This window comes from Vanessa cardui, chromosome 21, assembly GCF_905220365.1.
Source record: "Vanessa cardui chromosome 21, ilVanCard2.1, whole genome shotgun sequence".
NCBI lineage: Eukaryota > Metazoa > Arthropoda > Insecta > Lepidoptera > Nymphalidae > Vanessa > Vanessa cardui.
Genome location: NC_061143.1, coordinates 8,104,738 through 8,127,318, shown reverse-complemented (window position 1 = coordinate 8,127,318; position 22,581 = coordinate 8,104,738). Strand labels below are relative to the sequence as shown.

At 30.1% G+C, this 22,581-nt stretch overlaps 2 protein-coding genes across 3 annotated transcripts in view; both read right to left on the bottom strand.

Annotated features, from left to right (window-relative positions):
- The window catches only part of LOC124538693 (activating signal cointegrator 1 complex subunit 3), a 28,639-nt gene extending 24,450 nt beyond the window's left edge, over positions 1-4,189 (bottom strand). The window contains exons 1-9 of the mRNA XM_047115831.1: positions 4,026-4,189; positions 3,653-3,911; positions 3,201-3,470; positions 2,872-3,121; positions 2,610-2,793; positions 2,155-2,303; positions 1,609-1,754; positions 1,095-1,295; positions 553-745 (exon numbers count right to left, since the gene is read on the bottom strand). Of these exons, the coding sequence (XP_046971787.1) occupies positions 553-745; positions 1,095-1,295; positions 1,609-1,754; positions 2,155-2,303; positions 2,610-2,793; positions 2,872-3,121; positions 3,201-3,470; positions 3,653-3,911; positions 4,026-4,150 (1,777 nt within the window). The 5' untranslated portion in view covers positions 4,151-4,189. The remainder of the gene's footprint in view (positions 1-552; positions 746-1,094; positions 1,296-1,608; positions 1,755-2,154; positions 2,304-2,609; positions 2,794-2,871; positions 3,122-3,200; positions 3,471-3,652; positions 3,912-4,025) is intronic.
- A 3,765-nt stretch (positions 4,190-7,954) lies between these two features.
- LOC124538957 (vesicle-associated membrane protein 2-like) lies at positions 7,955-21,806 on the bottom strand. 2 transcript variants are annotated; one of them, XM_047116243.1, is made up of 7 exons: positions 21,398-21,806; positions 13,830-13,947; positions 13,516-13,594; positions 13,301-13,380; positions 12,610-12,661; positions 11,130-11,164; positions 7,955-10,912 (listed from the first exon to the last, which is right to left on the bottom strand). In XM_047116243.1, coding segments are annotated over exons 1-6 (339 nt in total). In that variant the 5' UTR covers positions 21,400-21,806; the 3' UTR covers positions 7,955-10,912; positions 11,130-11,156. The 2 variants fall into 2 exon arrangements, with proteins under 2 accessions (XP_046972199.1, XP_046972198.1); XM_047116242.1 differs by lacking the exons at positions 7,955-10,912; positions 11,130-11,164 and adding an exon at positions 11,297-12,327.
- Between the last annotated feature and the right edge of the window lie 775 nt (positions 21,807-22,581).

Here is a 22,581-nt window from a genome sequence, read left to right as displayed (position 1 = left end):
TCCCTTGTGCCTGTAGTTACACTGTCTCACTCACCCTTTATACTGGAACACACCAATAATGAGTACTGTTATTTGGCGGAAGAATAACTGATGAGTGGGTGGTACCTACCCAAACGGGCTTGCACCAAGTAAATTTTTACATCAGTCTTCTCATTAATTTTATTTATTTTTTTACTAGCAACCCTCCCCGAATTCGCACGGGGGCAATGCTAACACTAATATTACAGAGTTTATTTATTTATGACATCACGTTAGAAACTTGTCAGTGTTTCTTTAGTATATTGTCCATATATTATATACAAAGACCTTTCTCTCGAATCACTCTATCTATTAAAAAACACAACAACAAAATTCTCCTTCATCACCTCATCTTTATAACTTATTGAATAATTATATTGTTGTTAACAAATATTACCAAACGTTCCATTTTTTCTCGACAAATTAATAATATCCAAATAAAACAATAAGTATTTATGTATCGTAATCGTATCGTAAATATCAATATCGATAGAGGAACAGCGATCATACAAGTTTCTTTACAAATATACTCACTGGCTCCTTTCCGAGTGACGACGTCCCATTTCTCGGGCGTCGTCACAATCATCTGCGTCTGTTGGACTTCGGTCTTTGTCAACTTCATGTCACCGGTCAACTCTCGCACCGCTATGCCGAGACCTTTGAGGCGTCTACCGAAGCTGGCTGTCATTTCGGAGGCCAGGGCTTTCATGGGTGCTATGTAGATGATCTGCGGGGAAGTGGCGGAGATGATTACATTGTTGATTGTGCGAAAACTGCGTTTTGTTAGCGACATAATCGTGTTGAACTACGAAAATTCCTATTTACAATAGTTTAGTTATAATTTACTAATGCAAGCACATTGCTGCAAGCAGTTTATTTTATGTTAAATAAATTCTCGAGAGGCAAAGTTATAATATTTAGCACTAAAATAATAAACAAAACCAAATTGATGCTAAAATATTTTTTGGACTCAAAAACTATGTGAATAGTATAAATGTTATGCACTAGTATAGTTCACACGAGTTACTAATGAAGTAAAAGAAAAAAAAAAATATTAGTATGAGATTGGTACACACCTTAAACTTATTTTTCATGATGACGTCATTTTCAATATACTGTTTTATTTGATGTACTACAGTCAGTAGCGCGATATTAGTTTTACCCGCGCCCGTGGGAGCACAAATCAGCAGATTCTCATTAGTGTTGTAGGCTGTGTTGAATACCACGGACTGTATTCGGTTCAGCTCTTTGATGTTTTCAAACGCCATTTGACCTATCTGTAAGACAAATATAATTTAAAAAAAGCACATATACTCCCCTTGAATATTTTTTATTTTATAAAAGGTTTTAGTTGCTATAAACGAATATTTGACAAGTAGTCGTCAAGATAGTAATTAAGGCATATTAAAAGTATGCCCAAAACCTTCACCTTAAGACGGAAGATCTTTGCCCAATAGTTACTTACTATTTATTCGAATTTCTCGTTTAAAAAACAGTTAAATAAATGTGAAATTAAAATATGTAAAGATTTTTGAAAAAAGAACTTTTTCCAAATTCAATAACAAATGGATACGGTGAATCTCTAATTACCTCGTCCAAGTCCGATATTGGCACGCGTTTGTTCCCGACCTCTAAGGGCGCCGGTTCACTTTTCGGTATAACAATTTGTTCGTATTCTTTATTATCTGTTCTCACAGCATTTTCTGGTAATATTAACTTCAAACCAGAGACAAAACCTAAAATTAAGACGTCGAACATAAAACGTGTAACTTTATTCATGAAATGAATGAAAATGAAACGTTTAATAATAATAATCTGACTGTCATACATGTCTTATCTATAAACACTAGAGTAACTAATTAATAATATATTTTTTGTTTATTATGGGTAGGCGGTCGGGCAAATATGCCACCTGTTGGTTAGTGGCTTTCACCGCCCATAGGTTTAAGAAATATTAAACATTCTTTACATCGCTAATGGTCATCCAAAGCTATATAATGACTTATGATTCTTCACACTAAAAAACTACAAAATTAAATATTGCTCTTTGGCGGTAGGTTATCTAAGGCCCCACACTTAGGCTTCGTGTAAATATTTATGAATATGTGCGTTGAATGGGAGAAGTAAGTATTTTACCTGCAGAATTCTTCGCATTTATAGAAGAATCATATACATTTGGATACTGCACTTTAGTTTGGAAGTACGATATCTTTTGTAGTATGGGATCGATATTGCTTTTTCTTGATGTAGAAAATGGTACAACAGGTTTGTTCAATTCTGCTATTCTGTTAATCAAGAAAATACACTTTTATACAATTTTTTTTACGAAACATTTGTTTATTGATCACAATAGAATATAATCATATGAGGTTCTGTAATTACGAAAAAAACGAATTTTCTAAAAGGGAGTAAGTTTTACAGTAATTGATTTATCCAGCAGTTGATGAAAAAAATATATATTAGAGAATTTGGACATTGCTTTCAAATGCATAGACATGAGTCTCGAATTTCAAGCAAAACTGAGTATGCAAGGGTAGTGTTAGACAGTATGTTGTTTATCTTATTTATCTAAATTGTTTCATTCTCCTTACCGCTTCGCCCGTAATTGTGCTATATTTATATCCGGTTCTTCTTCATCTTCTTCAATTTTCTTGGCATTTTTAGCTTTCTTCTCTTCTTTTCTGACGAGTTTTGCTAACATTTTCTCCTGTTCAGAGAGTACGGAAACTTGGCACAAATACTGTGGCATTTTGTTCTCTGGCAGAAGTGAAGCAACTATGGGATTAAAATATGAGTATAATAAGGATTTTATTACAGCAATATTAATTTAAATAAATATAAACATCAGCTTACTTTCAGCAATAGTTGGTTGGGGGGGCGGTTCTCTAAGACTGTCGGTAATCTCTTTCCGATGTTGTAATATTTCTTCAATAAATTCAAACTTGTCGAAACCCAACAGCTCAAATAGATCATTTTGTATCTCATCATTACTTCTTGGAGAATTAAGAAATGTTATAATTGACTGAAGGATATCTGCACTTGATATGCCCATTGATCCATCGTAGAGTTCACTTACCTTAGTTTCTAACCATCCTTTGCCAAACTACAAATATACATAATTAAGAAAAAAAGAACACTAAAGAGAATTTGTAAAAAAAAAAAAAAATTAGTGCAGGACTTACTTTAGAAACAGATTTAGGAGCACTCGCAGGTACACTGATATCTTTGCTAATAACTTTGTTATTATATTTCATAGAAAAATCTGTTACGAAAGCACAAGCCGTTGCCGGTTTCTTGGTGAGCTTGGCCAGCGGTTTTTTAGTTGGCTTGTATGGAATATAGTGACATTGAATATTCTCACCCCAGAGCTTAGCATTCTTTATTTCACAACTCTCTGTCCTAATGTATTCTTTTGTTTCCTCTAGTATATTGTTTGATATATTTGTAACTATCTGTAAATGGGTGTATAAATATATCAATTATCTTTTTCATTGAGACTCATAATTTGTAATAATACATTATTTTAATTTTTATCAAATTAAATTATACAGAAAAGATATTCCACCTTATGTGTTTTTGTACTCTCTATACAAGCTTAATAAGTAATAATAGCAAAATAAAAGTGTAATATTACCTCACATATTTTATTAGCACTTGACGATAGAACATTACCAAACATTTGACGTAGTTGCGACAAGTGCTTTAGCATTACCATATCCTGGTCAAGGAACATTCTCAGAGCAAATACTGTAGCATCTTCTATCATATCATTTGATGCATCCACAGCCAGTGCCTTACAAGCTTCTTTAAGCTGATCAAGTAGATTAATAATTACATCACAAGATGGTTCATTCTGCTTTATATAGTTGTATATATCAGTGAAAGATTTGAATCTGTAAAGCGCATTTTGTTTAAGTTAATTAATTTGTTAATCATGTGTGTTAAAAATTTTTATAATAAATACAAATAAAAGCTTAGAAAATAAATGAATGTATATTATCTGATACCTTTGTTGATTTTTTGGTAGTTTTACTACTAGTTTAGGTAAATCTGCAGTAGGTTTGAGCTGGCGTGGCTTGTCAAGTTGAGTATGAGCTCTCAGGGCTCTAGTAATTCTCGGTAATTCCAACATTGTTTTTTATTATTAAAAAATGACTTCACCATTAAGCTGAAAAAAATGTTATGTAATATAAAACATATTGAGGGATATTTAAACTATTTTTTTTTTATTTATTTTAAAAATAAAACGAAAGATTTTCTATCTTTAATATAAATTTCTTGCTTGTTAGATGCTGAGAAGGGTAGATAAAAATGCAGTAATTTACATTTATTTAAAATTATTAAGTTAGTGTTGAGACAGTTCTGTGTAAAAATCATAGATGTTTTAATAATAAAGTTAATTAAAGTAAATATTGGCTAATGTTAAGACAACATTATGAAATTAAATAACCGTATGTTTAGTACTTACTTTAAATAACATTTGTATTGTATTTACATTTATAACGTATAAAATACCAAAATATTTTATTCTTAATTAATATATTATTTAACAAATATATATCGACACGTTGACGTTATCTCTCTAAGGGAATTCACCATATATCGTTTCCATAAGTTTATTTTCTCTTTGATTTTGACAATGTCATATAAATCAGCCGGTTTTGACATTACTGGTATCGTTTAGAAATATTGTTATTAAGATTTATTATTACATTACATTTTAAGATGTATGAGTCAAATTATTATTTTGAAGTCATGAATACTTTTATATGTGGCAAATAAACTGTAAGGGTATTTATTCTCTTCTCGAATGTATACTAAGCTTTCTAGTAATCCTTTTAAATGCATGGGTGTTATATCCATGCAAAAAAATATATATAAAAGGCAGCTATTCTCGTACCGTTTATACCTATCCAGAGGCAGCCTTGGTAACTGCATCGTTAGTCTACTAACTAGATATATGGCCGTGGAACCTGATATCCTGATTTGAAGCTCCAAGTCGGGCCTATAATTCTTTTTTTGGGATTTTCTACAGAAAAAAGTCTGTATAGTCTGGTTGTATGTGAGAAGTGTGTATAGGAACTCCTTTACAGTCATGTGAGATTTGCCATCCCTTCTGGTTATGAGAATGAGGGTTAGTCTCCCTTGGGATTGGCCGTGATTTTCTGAATCAGTCAAGACAATATCATCGTTTTCATCCATGGTCGTTTCCGATTGAGATCTCACTCAGGCTTATTACGTTTTAAAACCGGTTAATACTTTCAAATGTAATGTGTATTACATTTGAAGAAAAGATAATATTATAATTAGCTAATACGTTATGTATTTATTTTGGTTATTTTCACAGTATTATGTTATATGGCATATTACTTTGGGCTAAAGCTGCAGATATTGAATCTGTCTTTATTTTACAAGAGATAGCAATCCGGTGTATTTGTAATCTTGGACTCTCTTCGGGATGTTTTTAACAAAGTGGGAATACCCACTGTTGCGTTGCAATATATTTACAACAATATTACGTATATTCACAGTAACATTGATGACTTTGATAAAATCAGTGATAATCATTGTATGTGCACTAGGAGTAAGGATAAGCTTATAACGCTAAGTATCCGATTCCGCAAAGCCAATAAGTCCTTCTTGGGGCAGGGTATCCGCTTCTACAATAAAATTCCGCACACATTTTTAACTTTGCCGTTTAGTAAATTCAAATCGTTTGTAAAAAATACATTGATAGAAAAAGCATTTTATTCAATACAAGATTTTATAGATGATAAAAAAGCGTGGAGCTAATACCTGTTGACTTCCAAGCAGGATATATTAATTTATATTATTGTATTTAACTAACATGACTTTGTATTTTTTAAATGTTAAAAAAGAGTAACTACTGAGTTTCTTGCCGGTTCTTCTCGGTAGAATCTACTTTCCGAACCGGTGGTAGCTTCACTTAATTGCAAAATGACGATTCAAAAGTGCTTGTAAATGTCTACGTGAATAAAGTTTATTTTGATTTGATTTGAATATGTTATATTTTAGGCATAAGTTATATTTGTATAACTTGAGTTAACGATGCTAAAACAAGAACATATTATTGTCGATAAATAATTGATCAGGTTTTTAGAATACATATATATGTATTCTAAAAACCTGATCAATTATTCTTCTGTTGGTAGTAACCAACAGAAGGAGCATCCAGACAGCATTATTATCGCGTGTTCCATCAAGTGCAAAAATGGCTAGGGAATGAATTAAGTCTTGAAACATGGGTCTGGAAACGATTCCAAGATTGCTTCGATCCAATTCTCCATTCATTCAATCCAGACCCCGAAACTTTATTGAATTTAATTTTTTGCAAATGCACAACTGGCTGTGCAGGATTATGCGGGTACAAGAAAGCGGGAATCGAATGCACAACAATTTGTAACAATTGCCATGGAGACTGCTTCAACGGAACAAATATAGTCGACGACGACAATGAGGATGGAGACGAGGACGATTATTTCGATGGCGACAGGGTATCCTCAACAACAAGCTCAAGACGATCAACTTGTACGGATGAGCGATAGCGATACTGAATCGTTTCATCGATTGTTGACATGGTTGAGGATAACCCAACTATCATTCAAACTGTTAAAAAGCGTCGTACACAAACAAGTGATTTTGAAAATGTGTAGAATGAACAAAATTTCTTGTAATAAAATTATTGTAATAAATATCAATTTTTCTGTTCACAGAGTCTCACATTAGTGTCCATTTTTTTGCATAAAAATATAACTTTTACAAAAAAAATTATTGAACCTTTTTTAATTTGTAATACCTATTTTTTCAATAAATATAATAATTGAGAAGTTATTTAGCAAAAACCATAAAAGTGCACCTTTTTTTCAAGATGGCGACGGTTCCGGAGCTTCAATTGTTCAGGACTTTTAACACATTCAACAATAAGCTAAGATGAACATTGTCACCAATTTTCAAAACTTTCGTATTTATTATTTTTATTTTACCTTCTTTGCCTGGGCTATAAAGCGAGCTTGAACACCAATTAGGTTCACACACGCCTTCTGGCGCAATGTTAAATAAACTGAACGAAGACGACCAAATTTACTCATTTTAGCTTTTTTTTGCTTATTGATCTGTTATATTTCTAACTGATTATATATATCGCCGTAAAATTGTAAATAACGTTAGACTATAACCTATATAATATTAGCGGTGTATACATTAACTATTATAACATTAAATCAAACGTCTAATTGTTACCTATGTTGTCATAGCTTTTATACTAAACACTGCGCTTATATTATGATTTCGCTGTATATTGTCTATTTCAAGGGAAGAAGGATTGAAGATAAACAAATCTTCAAAAAATACGTAAACCTGGTACGTAGGTAGCTATTACACGCTATTTTGTAATAGTTTTGTTATATTGTGCACTAACTAGTAGTCTAGTTCTTGATTATTATATCATTATTTATAATACAACACTATTTATAATATCTTTAGGAGACTCCTTTAACTATACAACAACATGGCTGGAAGGAAGAAAAAAAAAACAAAAGCGCGCGAAACTGTATCGAGTCGACATTATTCTTTCTTTTTGGGCTCGAACAGTAAGGTCAATATTGGCGCGACTTGTAATTTGTTATAAGTGTTATTTGTGTCTTATTTGGATTTTTAAGCTCAACTGAGTAAGTAATTTAGTTCAATATGTATGATTTGGTGATTTATTTATGTTAAGATATTTTCGAAATTAGAACATTTTTTGGTCTATTAGTAAAGTGACTAAAGTTATGTACATATAATACAATTTATTTCCTATGTCCTCTTGAGGTTGGAATAGACTAAGGATAAACTATTAAAAAGAATTATGCATAATGCTCGAAATGTACATTGCTAATTATTGAAATACTGGTAGAGGAAAAAACAAAGATTAGAATTGTTTATTTAAATTTGCTTTACTTTATTGAAGCAATAATTACATTAATATATACTATCGATACATACAGAATTACAATCATTATTTACTTCTATGGTTCTTAAAATGAGATTACATTGATTATGTATTTGATTTGTAATACAGAATACTAGTTTGTTATATTTGAAAGTTTTATCTTTCGTTATTAATTAGCCTTTGGTTGTCTGATGAGTATTAATCTTTCTTAATCAGTTATTAGTAACGTTGATGGAAACGTTCAAATACAACAAAAATAATCTTTAAATCCTAGACACACATATACCCAGTATTCATATGATCGATTTAATGTATTTATGTAACTTTTTCATAGATAAGATAAGTACTATGAATATTTTTAACTTGTTATATTAGTACATATTTTTTTTTTAATATTGAACAATTTTTCATCTAACACAATAGTAACAGTAAATGTGTGTTGCCATAACAATTGTTACGATATTTTCAAAATTTATCTTAATATTATGATTACATGTTGTCGAATTTAAATATCGAATAAAAATCATAAAATGTTCAACACTTTTTACATTAAATACAGTAAGCATTTCAATACAAGTTTAATTAATCCGAAACAAAAGGCTATTGTTATTACATTAACTTATATAATTAAAATTTCAAATACCATAAAAAAGCGCATAAAAATTATCTAAATAAATGAAAATTATTCTATAATTTCCGGACATTCAATAAGTAGTCTAACGGTTATTTATCTTTTGTTACTACGTAATGTTTTCTTAACGATTACGATATTATAATCATTATATTAATATTCAATAAGAATAAAGGTAAAAAGTTTAACCGTCTCTGTCTATAAATATTTAATTAATTATAAATAAAAGAATATATTTTGTCACTATTCGTAATTAGTAAGATATTCGGAACATCGTTCTTAAAATTAGGTACCTACGTATAATTTATTTTCTCGACATAAAAATATTAAATTGATCTATTTTTATTTTTTTTGTTAAAATAATAATTTGTACTTAACAGTTTGATTAAAGTATCGTATTTGGAAACTTTTTTTAGTTTACACAGATAATGTCAACACTGTTTACCTTTACCTCATTTGTCTATTCTAGGCGTCTCTTTTAAGACTGGTGTGTTTATTTTTACCTTACAGTGAATTTTTGGGCCTCTTTTTTCGAAACCTGAGGTACTTATACGAAAAACACAATTTTGATATTTATAAAAATAAGAAAGCTACGTTCACAGTAGATATATTTAATACAATTAGTCAATATAAATATTTTGAAATAAAAATAAAATAAAATTATTATATGGTAGAATAAAGCAATAAATTATATTATAATTAGTACCTCGTTTCAAAAAAAGAGGCGAGTGTTATTAGTAAAACTATATCTATGCCATACACAACTAAAACTTGATAAACACTTCTATAATAAGAATCAACAACAATGTAGTGCATAATTATGATATAAACTCAAAATACTAACGTGACAGTCAACTAACGCTGATTACACTTTATTACGTTTAAGTTCGCATGAAAACTTAACTTTTGAAGTTAAGTTTATCATACAACTTAAAACAGTATTCTAGATAAATCTTAAGATAAATTCCATTCGGAATTAAGTGACGTCATCACCTACATTTGGTACCTTTGACTCAATTCATTTTTAAATTATGTTATAATAAATATGTGTTACTTAAAATTTAATCATTAATAATAACATATATTTATAGACTGCATTCTCAAATCCAAATATATAATATTTAAACAAACTTATGAGACAAAAATTCGAAAACAAATTTGCCTTTTTTAAAAAAAGAATAAAATAATTAATGGAGAATGCAGACTAATGTCATATAAGTATATTGTTGACTAGGTCTTTCCAATATAATATAGCATGACATTAACTACAGTTTAGCATCAAAACGTGCAATATTTTACATTAAGTGTCTAATAAGCTATACATAATATTTTACACACAGAAAAAGATACAACGTACTACAATTTCAGCTATAATTATATAGCAAGTTTAATAGCATATTACTAGATAATAACAATGAATACAAATTTCGTTTAAGTAGGAATAGCATAGACATTTAAGTTTGGTTAAATAATTTAAATGACAACTAGAGCAGATCATTAAAAACTTATATAAATATTTTGATTTACGAAAATTATTATAAATAATATTTGGATCATTTTTTATACATAAATAAAATAACTATATAGGAAATGGACCAGCTCACGTTACAAACAACCTATGTACCTATTCAACGTCTAAAAAGTGTTATAAAATATTACAAGCAAGAGTCAAACGAATTTATATAAATTGGTATCAAAGATCGACTATAAAGCTGACGTTCCGCAGGGGATATCACACCGTCTAATAAATACTTTAGCAAATTCAGTTTACGAAAAAAAAACTTGGGTATACGGTGTGACGGATACAGTTTTCCCTAAACAGACGACAGAATAAGAAATATATGTTTTATAAAAATAAATGCGGTCACTAACAAGTCAACGTCAGAAACTTGGTCCAAAATTTAAAAACCAAATAAAGTCATTGACGACCCATCTTATTTTGAACACAATTAAAATTACAAGATATGGTATATTTTCGATAAGCCTTAGGTATCTATAATATGTATAGCAAATAGCATTTCATGTTGTTACAATTTTATAAGGTAAATATTTTAACAAAGAAAGATCTTCTAAAAATACTCTAATTTGTTTTTCATTTTGCTGATAGTGACTAAAAGGATTCGTGTTAAAGGACGAGTGATTTTCAAAACATGTAAATATATGACGATCTATAAGAAATACACAGTAAGGTTTATACATTGGAATTTACATAATAATTGTTGGAAACGATCAACATCACTAATATCTAATTAAAAGAACAATTTTATTATTTAGCTTGAGTGCCGAAATCGATTTGCTGTTGAAATAGGTACCTGAAAGCAGGTTTTATATATAATAGTAAAAATTACATGTATGAAATGTGACCTTAAATTGTATACGAATTATTTCATAAAAATGTTTCTAAAACTTGGAACTCGAGTGAGCAATGTTTAATACTGATTTTAAAGGTATAATACATCATTAAAAGTTTTGCAAGCTATTCAAGAAATTTATAAGATGTTTTACTTTAAGTACTTTAAAAATACCAACCTCGGCCTCCTCCTTTCATTTAGGTGTTTACAGACCTAGAAAATATACAAAAATGTATTAATATATGAGACAAAAAGTTTCACACATTAATTATAACATAAATGTGAAGAAGTGATGTTCTTTAATTTTTACAATAATTAGATTTAATTTATTGGAGATTTTTTTTGTTACAAATCATTCAAATAAAATTTGGCAATTTTTCCAAAGTTTTTATTTTTTTTTATCTAGGCATTTTTATTATTAAGCAAGATAATATACGGGGCCTATATAGGGTAAGCTTCGCATTCTTGGAGACAGTTTTTAAGCAGAAGTTGTATCTATAATTGATTATAATCTATGTATATAAAGTAGCAATGTAGACACAAGATAAATACATTTGCAAAACAAAGCTGAGTTTATATTTGATTTATTCACACTGGTAGCTAATTTGAAGATACTTTCTGTTTACCATTTATTTATTATTGTTATAATAAAACATTCAATTATTATTGTTATAATAAAGCGCAGTAGAGCTATTTTGCAGAACAAAGTCGTAAAATTATAGAAAGTGATGCGACATTGAATACGAGATATAAAACATTTGAAGGACATCACATACAAATAGAGCATCAACGATGCACGATTTACAAAATTTCACGAGTTTATACACAATAACACTACCGTCAAGAAAGTATCAAGCTACCAGAGAAAATACCTCATTATGTCAGCTATGTGTAAAGATAGAAGACGGCGTGAAACTTCAGAGAAATACGAGTAACGAATATACAGTAGAACAGATAAAGCCAACACTTAGGGTCAATACACAGGATAAGCGGTCATTGTGATAAAATTGCAATTAAATTCTCCAAATTTAAACAGAATATCCAGTTATAGAATTGTCAAATATTGGCGAAAGATTTGCAAGATTATCACAATTTTATGCTTATCTAGTTGTATAATGAGAATGACTTGGCGTTTGCTTAATTTAAATAACACTTTAACGCAATTTTGATTTAGTTTTAAATTATAGTATTGTTTTCGACCAGGCTAATTCTCATCATGCTTATTCATCAACAACGACACTGCGAACTTACCAAAAAGGTTAAATATCAAATAGTAATAACAAAATAACAACATACGTTATATTACTATTTATATATTATAACAAGTAACTTCTAAATTAAACTTCGGTTACCGAAACTTGTTCACACAAAGTTGGCTGAAAATGTGAGAAAAAATAATGGTATGATTAATCTAAAAACTTATTAAATGTTGAAAAAAACTTAAGAGCGACATTCTCTAATGATGCGCTTCCACTGAAACGGTTAGCAATTTTTGTCGGAGTAGTTGATTCTAAAGAAATTTAAATAATTAAAAAATATTGAATCAGTTAAACTGGACGTATTTGTCCGAATTTATGTTGACAAAAACAAAAATTGCTAATTTTCTTTTGGTAGAGACGCAGTAAATGTGCACATTATTAGTAAAGAGTGTTACTTACCAATGATAAGAGCTAGAATGATAATTCCGATAACGGCAGCAATTATCATCATCTGCAAATTAAAAGTAATTCGTTAAAATATCTAAATGAAATTATCGAAGTATAATCCAATATTAATTTATAAGTATAGCATTAATCAGGAAAGGTTCTCTTGGGAAATTTTACACAGAAAACTGTTTTGCTTTTAATTGTACAATAGCACGCTGATCGTTAACAAGTCTCGTCTACGAGTTTTACAGGTTCGTATGTAAGCTAAAGTCTAAAATTGTAAAAGATGGAAACAATCATAAATAAAATCTTCTGTTGATAAGAAGGCTTTAGATTTTATGATAAGATGTAGTTCTCAAGATTTAATAATAGTAAATTGTAGGGCATGAATTAAAGACAGATAAGAAAGCGCTTGATATTGAATATATTTTCTCAGTCTAGTGTTAAAAACCTTTGATGAAATTAAAGATTTAACACATTCATTCCTAATCTTCAAATCATCGGTCCAATGTACATAGTTTATTTCACGAATTTTTTCTTAACCGCCAAGCCTCTGATGAATTTTAAATAAAAATTAAATACATGAAAATTCAATTATGTGTTTGATGGGGTTTGAACCTGTTTGCTCGCTCAATATGAGTAGTTCAGTACAATAATTATGGAAGGGATTAAAAACAAACAAACTCCACTATTTCATATAAACCTTTAAGTTCTGCAACCAGAATTTGCTCTTAAGTTTTCCAGCCTGCTGTTCAAACTGTGACGCACCTTGCTGCAGCGCATCTGTAAATTATTTAAAATGTCACTTGTACATGTTTTCTCATATAAACCTTAGTACCTTTTGGTTTTGAAACAGTTTTCTAAACGAATTCTTGAGCAACGGTATTCAATTAATCTTTTACGCTACACGTTTCGTACCTGCCCGGTCGTCGAGTTCCGAAAGCTTTTGATCTCTTTCCAATACCTTCTCCACGTTTGTTTTCATTATGTCAACCACCTGGGGGACGATGAAATTTCAATATCAAAGTGTTTGAACTTGTGTAAATATTATATTACAAAACATCAGAATTTATATTCCTTAACCACTTATTTCAAAAGGTTTGTGGAATCAACTCATTATTTTCTCAAGCGTTATACAATGTCTTGGTTTATAAATGTTTTTGGTAAATATATTTATACTTTAGATACAAATGAAAGAGTTATTATTTATTCTAAATGATAGCAATACTTACTTCATCGACTTGTGCTTGCGTCTGCTGTAGACGACGCTGTGCAGCAATCTGCTGTGGTGTTTTTGGTCCACCCACTGGCATATCATCGCTGGTAGGCGCTAATCCTCCCTCAGCCGCCCTATATGACAAAAACGTTAAATAGAATATGTTTAATATAGAATTTATGTAAATATATTTTGTGCTAATAAATTGCCATAATTATAAGAAAATCATTAGTGACCGAATCATAAAAAAATAATAAGAGCTAATAAATAATATACTTTCTTTTAGTAACATAAATTCACGAGCTAAGATGGTCCGTGGTTAGAACGTGTGCATCTTACCCGATGATTGCGGGTTCAAAGTTCTTGCCTGGGGCAAGCACCACTATGTATATGTGCTTAATTTGTGTTTATAATTCATCTCGTGCTCGGCGGTGAAGGAAAACATTGTGAGGAACCTGCATGAGTCTAATTTCATCGAATTTGTGCCACATGTGCATTCCACTAACCCGCATTGGAACAGCGTGGTGGAATTTGTTCCAAACCCTTAATGGAAGAGGAGGCCTTATCTCAGCAGTGGGAAATGTACAGGCTGTTACTTTACTTTACTTTAGTAACATAAATAAAATACGAATTATAAATGTTTCTTGTAGAATTTGTAATCCACTTAAAGTTAGAAAAATATATATTTTAATCTGTTCAATACAAATTCTCAAATAAATATAAGATGAGTATATTTTGAGCGTATAGAGACTGTAGAGATTTTCATTTCAAAATACTCTATAAAATCTTTTAAGGGAAAGCTTTGCCCATTATTAATTCTAAACGTAGTTTAAGTTTTATGACTTCTTACCGGGAAAGTCTACAAGAAAACTGGCGAACCGTTTTGAAACTCATAACCTGTGATTCATGTTTTTACTTCAAATTTATTTCAGAAATAATAAAGATTACCTTAAATTTAAAACAATTGCTTATTCTAAACAATGCGTATGTGCGTTTATAGTAAAGTTCAGGTAATACGTAGATACGCATTATATTGGTGCCTTATGACCTTTAAAGTGGATCAGTATATTAATATAATTACATTTATATAAGTGGTATAGTGTCACGTGAAACCAAAAATGTATTAATGTATAGAAAATGACTGTAAATGAGAATTAGACCGAATAAATACCTTATTTAAACCATAATGTTTAAAAAAGTCCATACTGGCTGGTGATATTTTTTTATTTTTTTTAGATCCAGTCTAATATTAATGTCATATTATATATTTGCCTTATTGAACAAAAGCCTCTTTTGAACTATCTAATATAAAATGTCTCGACATGGAAAATTCTTTTATAATCTATTAAATAGGTCACACGATTTATTTCCTTATAATGGACTGAGTATTTTACTACTTTAGTTGTTCTTCTCATATTTTATTAGTACAGAGTACTTAAGAGCTAATTTTTAATCGAATATACGTCATTAGAATAGTAACTATGTATTACTGAGTTATAAGTTCGTTTTTTTTTTATATACGCAGCTTTATGTCAAGGTGGAATCAACTAAGTCTGAAATTGGATAGTCGTAATCGTAGAGCAATACTAAATTGATGATATCTTTTTCTGTTTTTAAAACATTAAAAACCGCTACATAAGATAATAGAGTCGTGGCTAATAACACGTCGAGAAAGAATTAGTGCCCAACGATTGGCCGCTAAGTACACCCACACTAGTAAAGTAGTATGTTATATGACGATTTTTAGGCATAGCTGTCACGCATTCCAATGTTCAAAGCTGCTCGTTTCTTTTTATCATTTTGTATTGGGACACTTTATTTAAAAAAGTAAAGTAACAGCCTGAAAATTTCCCACTGCTGGGCTAAGGCCTCCTCTTTCATTAAGGAGAGTGTTCGGAACATATTCCACCACGCTGTTCTAATGCGGTTTGGTGGAATGCACATGTGGCAGAATTTCTATGATGGTTTCCTCACGATGTTTTTCTTCACCGCCGAGCACGAGATGAATTATAAACACAAATTAAGCACATATATATAGTGGTGCTTGCCTGGGTTTGAAACTGAAATCATCGGTTAAGATGCACGCTTTCTAACCACTGGGCCATCTCGGCTCACTATATTTAGATATAGTATAAATAATCTTAGGACAAATATTGTGCCTCCTGAAAGTAGTTTCATATCTATTCATTAAATACTAGATGTCCTGAGTTTAATTGTGAGTGGGGTTAATTTACGAGTTGTTTACCAATGTTCTTCACATTATCCCCTTAAAAATAAAATATCGTCAACAACAAAAATCCTAATTTAGTTCAAGCTTAAAATTAAAACTATAATTTTCTATAGTTAGTCGTTTTGGTTGTACGTTGATAAACAGTTAGGACAATTTATTTTACAATTATTTATGGAGTATTATTCTATATATATATTATATATATTATTTCAGCAATTTATTTTTTACAGTGATGGTTAATTGTTACGTAGATTATTTTTAATAGATAAAAGAAATGTGTAGAAATTATTATAGAAGCAATACACTAACAAAAACGTAACTGTCAACATTTTAAAAATAATATGTAACGCTATGCAACCCAATTCAATGTGTGTTACACCCCATGCTTGGTGAACAAGAACAACAACAACAACAACTTGGTGTATGACGATAGGATTCTTATAATTAATTATTTGTGTTAAATCGTATCTATCATTATTAGTTATTATATTATTTAAGAGAGACTGTTGCACAATTTCGATTCGTTTCATCAATAAATAACTCGAGTCTTATTAATCTTAATAAGTGTCATAAAAAGTGACATTTTTGCGTTTAAGTAGCGCTTTTGATTACATTTTTTTTTTTTTTTAATTTAGAATGTTATTATAAAACGATGTCATTGCCCTATCGTACCCCCTTTATGTTATGGAAACATTTAAATATATGCCGTTCATATTTTTCTGAATGAGATTTGGCTTGCTTTCTAGAAAGTTATTATGCCCTACTTGGTTTGATGCCAGGCCATGCACGTATGTAGTTTAAGTGTCCTTCAGTTGAAAGTGCAAGCTGAAGTATCATTCGTTAAGCCAAACTGCAAATGTCAAATAAAGCCTAAAAATACCTTAATGAAAATTTGTTTAAGATATTTTAAAGCCGAGAGAAGTTTAACAAACTAATTAATGAAATCAAATCAAAAGATACTTGATGAAAATAGGCTCAAAAGTACTTTTAAATCATCGCGTTTAAGTTTTGTATAATAATTAGTAATTACTTGTATTACTAATTAAATTCAATATTTCATCAAATAGGTATACTATACTTTCACTGTAATTATAATATAGACTAAGCTCATAGTAAGGCTATGATTAAATTACTTTTAGGTATACCATACCAAAAACAGAACTTACTTAATTAAAATATTGTTTATGGTGCAAAATTCAGTGTGTTCTTTATTTAAAGGTAACTCGAATTAATTATCAGATGTTTCTTGTAAGAGATACGAGTATAGTGAGAGGGACTCCGTTGAAGCTGGCACGCCTCTCCACTTCTATTAAGGGTTTTGGATGAGGTAGAAATTTGTAACGCAGCGTTTTTATTCACATTTTCTTGTAACTTGATACATAATTGAAATTATTTTTCGAATTGTTTGATTAGACTGTTATTTTTTTAAATTTGTATTATTATTTTAAAAGGCTTGAACATATCTGCATTATGTGTACTATAATAATATAAATTTAAAGTAAGAATTCAATAATAATAAGTACGTTAACAACAGTAACAAATTATTTTATCTTTTACAAATATCAGAAAGATAGCATTGTAACGAAAGTTCAGGACCCGCATTACAGCGGGCTTTACCCTTAATGTGGTCCAGATTTAATCAGCGATGTCCTCTTTACTTGTCTGCACGATACAATAATACGTTTTTAGTACACGTGATCGATTTATATACGTGTAAGTTAATTTTGTAATCTTTACTGACTCAATGGCAAAGGGTTAGCTTACCAATCATGGATATACCGTTGTGGAAGATTCAAAAGCAAATCAATTTCGATAATGTATGTTTATATCACTGTAAAATTATAATAAACATTATATGTATTATATTAATGTAAATTGTCGAGAGATTATGAACGATAATTCAACTTACAATAAAAATAATTTTAAGGGTAGGCAGTTTAATAATTAAATTGAAATTAATTTCGATAGATCACATACCGATAAATGATGCGTTAAATTGAAAGCTTTTAAACACATGTTCATATTTTTCATTATATTTTCACGGTTACGTTACATTATACATTTTTGACGGTGACGCATATTTTTTAACTTCGATGAAGAAATATTTTTATTCTTATACAAAATAAAAATAAATCGTACGTATTAGCACCGTTGAAATATAATTTTGATTTCTATATAGATTTATTTCATAAATAAATGTACCATTTTATATTACAGATAACTTACGTTACGAAAATACGAGTTACAGCTGACTTTTTCCGAAGAAAAAAACTTACTGTTCTTGATAAAATTATTAATGAGGACTTTTTTCTCAAGATTTGTAAATGGTTTGTTAAAAAATTAACTAAAATGTATTTATTTGAATACGTTATCAAGTCAGCAACAAATAAAAGGTTACGAATTATACATATGCATTCGCGTGCATTCAAATACTTTCAGACTAATTGCGTGTCGTAGCTTTTTACGATCATAACTGGCTTTCCATGAAATGGTTAAGAAATCTAAAAGGTTGAAAAAAAACCCACAAATTGTTCATATACGACGTTATTTAGAAGTTATTATACGACCCATACAAACGTAATAAAGAATCATTTTAGCGTATATTGCATATAAAATATGAATTAGATTTTTTAAAAATTTAACTTGACTCCACTGTTAGTATGTGTAGAACTAAGTGAATTTCAAAGAAGCTTCATCGGAATGACGTAGCTTAAATTGGAATGCTGGTGAAAATTATGATTTCATTGTTACAAATAAAATATCTAAGTGACAACCTTTTCGTAAGTGGTCACCATCGCTCATATATAGGGAATAATAAGTACCATTCCATACCATTAGGAACTAAGAAGTCTTGTCCCTTTGTGGCTGTAGTTAGGCTGAATCACATCAGTCCGGAAGACAACAATACAGAGAATTGTTAATTAAAACATGAATCACCAAAATTTCGAAATTTAGCTAAGCTTGATGCTGTTATAAGTTTAAATATAGAATTTCATAGAGCAATACAAAAGCAAATACGGTGGTTATTGCACATTCTGAATGTTTGTATCGACCGCACTCCATGGATTAAGGCCGTTAGAAATACTTATAGGCAGGTAGACTTTATTTTTCTGTGTTCCATTGTGAAATTATAATTACAATTGATGAGGAAATGGAAATAAAAATCTATAGTAACATTAGAAATGCGAAAATAATTCTCTGTCTGTCTCTCTGTCTGTTTCAAATATATTTTTAAACTGAAATCTGACAACTAACCCCGAAAACACGGACGAAGCTGAGACAGAAATACATATAAACTAATGGAATGTGGTTGTCAATAATTGGTAAAGTAAGGAATATATATATTACAATTATAGGTATGCAATGTATTTGTATTTCTCAATATACACTTTATTAAGTAAATACATATGTATATCTCATAGCTACAAATGATAAACAGACAGAATACATAGAGCTTATTATGAGTGGGAAGCTGTATGGAGTGGGTGGCTGGTTATATTATATTATATATTTATATTTAGAAGTAGAGTTGATAGAGCAGTACTGACATTGCATACAAATTAAACGCCAAGGGCAGGAGTAGGACGTGGAACTTATACGAAGATCACGTATTTCATGTGCATTAAGTTGGGTTGATATTATAATTCATCTCGTGTTCAGTGGCAATGGAAACTTGTCGGGAACCTGCATGACCAAAGAAAACTTCTTATATAAATATATTATTATCAGGAATAAATTAGTATGACGTTGGCTCTCTTACTTACCTTTTATACAAATAAAAAAAAAAGATTTATTCCAAAATGTATTCCACATTTAAATATTTTAAATGTTGATTGACAGGTGGATAATGTAATGAGGTAGTATTTAAATTATGCTTTATTTTTCTATATTAAAGTGGTTTTCTATAACTAAAAGGACTTATGTTTGAGCCACCGCCTTTTCTATCATGACATATGAATCTCGAGTGTCAAGCGACAAAAGATAAATGCTTTTCGATTTCCATTCGACTTTGACGTCAATCGTCAAAAGGTTTGCTTACTCAATGGTGTGGGATGTCGTCTGGTCGTTTTTCTTATTTGATTTTTAGCAAAGACTCATTTCAGACAACTTAATATTTTGCTTGCGGAAAAATACAATACTTATTCAACGTAGGTCAGTTTTTATACAAAGTCGCTTTCTCTATCCCTATATGTATCTATCCATATATGTATGCTTAAATCTTTAAAAGTACGCAACAGATTTTGATGCGGTTTTTTTAAATAGATAGAGTGATTGAAGAGGAAGGTTTTTGTATATAATAGATGGGTCGCTATTTAACATAATTTTCTTTCAGCTTACAATCTCGATACAAAAATATCTTGTTCTTTATAGGTTTTTTTTAGAAAAAACGGTTATGGCTTGATTAAAAGAAGTATATAAACTGTATGAGTTATACAAAAACATTCAAACAGTGAAAATATTGTACAATTACTTTCGTTATACTTATTTTTTAAATATGTAGTCAGACTGGCCAGCGGATCTGATGGTTACAAATGACCGTTAATATTAGCACTGTAAGAAATAATAACTATCCCTAGCATCAATGCCACCAGCCTTGGGAACTAAGATGTTGCCTCTTGTATACAGGTACAATCTAGAACACAACACTACTAAATATTGTTCTTTGCTGCTAGAACAGGTGATGAGTTGGTGGTACCATCAAGTCTCACACAAAGACTTACCATTAAGTATAAGTAACAAATTATACTTTGACTTACCAATGATTAATAAGATACTACCGACCGGCGTTGACTGTGAGCTTATCTTACATGTATGAAACATCTGTCTTTAAGAATATTATTACTGTAATTATGTGTGTAGTCCTAACTGTTAATACAAATTTTGAATTATACACAAATGACATTATTTCTTTGCTTAAATCTTATTTGAAAGCATGTATACGATAGAGGTGCTTTAATATTTCATAACATCTAATCAGAATTCTTTTACAATTTAAACTTTTGCTAAAATTTTCTAACCGGAAAAAAGCAAGTCTGTGTATGATGATAGTATGTAAAATATATCTATATTTTATTTTACTTAAATGCAATTAAAAAATAAATTTACCATACAACGTCTATTGAATGCAATGTAAAATAATCAAGCAAAAATAATATAATTGTTAAAAAATAATATGTATACGTATTGCTGCGATGTTAAGACGCAGTTATATCGGACACTGGGAATAATTTCTCAATACAAAATAAGAATTCAACCAACAAAAAGAAATAAAAATAAGGTGTTCCAATATAGACAAAATAAAATCAATAAATCAAACAAATTCCTGTGATGTTTAAAAAAAAGGTTTTACTTACATTTTTAGATGGTCTGTGTTTGCGCGTCGATGAAAATCCGAACGGATGAAGAGAGTTTCTCAATTTCTTTCACAAATTCTCTCCAAAGTTCATTCACTGGCAATGAATCTTCCCCGACCTATGCACCTTCACTGCTCAGCACCAAATGAATGTACTTCATGAATGGGATGCTTACTAGATTTTCCCACAAGAATATCGGCCACCGATCTATTTTTAGGAAAGGTATTTCTCAAATCGAAGTTACCTTCTATGCAGTGTAACAATCATGAAACGCACTCCTCCACGATAACACATCAACACAAGAGACCGAACTGTACGAACAGTGTTAAAATATCCTGTATTTAAGAAAATAAAGATAGAAGTGAAAACCTTCCGTGACAAGTTTTCCCGATTTGCATGGGAGAGGGCGCGTCAGTATTTTCCCTAATAGGAGCGAATGGTCTAAAAATACCTTCTCAAAGTTTAATCCAAAATGAACTTTAACGTAAACGTCTTTAAGATTAATTTCGTTCGGTTTCGGCAAGTAAATTCGTATGTAGTATGTGCGGTTAGGGTTGTGTGCGTTGTGGTTTCGACGCATGCGTAGCAGGGCGGGTGGACGCGAACAAAAATCAATTCGGTACGTGGGAGTTACGTAATGGCATAGACAACGTTTGCGTTGGCGACTATTCTATCGTAATTGAGGTTAATCTCGTTTAATATTATACATGGAAAAAATAGTTTTATAATGTAATAACTTGGTCTTCGTCTCATCTCAACATATGTTTAGGAAAACGTACTTATTTGTATGCTTCTTGCATATTATTTTATAAAACTTAAGATCTATTAAATTAGAAACTTGTTGCGAAGATACGAGAACTATTAGGTTTATGGTATAATTACTTAGTTTATAAAATTCATTATATTTTAGAAGCAATGAGGTTTTATTGCGAATGTATCGAGATAGAGGTAATATAATGTCAAAACAATTGTTTTCTTTTAAACGCTCTTTTATCCATATACTTAATTAGGCTAAGTTACTTATTGAACATTCATCGGTCTATATATAATATTTTTTAATAATTCTATGAATATTTTTGAAAAAAATTGGAATAGTCATTATTTGACTATTTCTAGTTAATATGTGAAATAGGTGTGAGTTGTTAATTTATCTTAATAAGTAAAAATAAATGTTTCTTCATAGG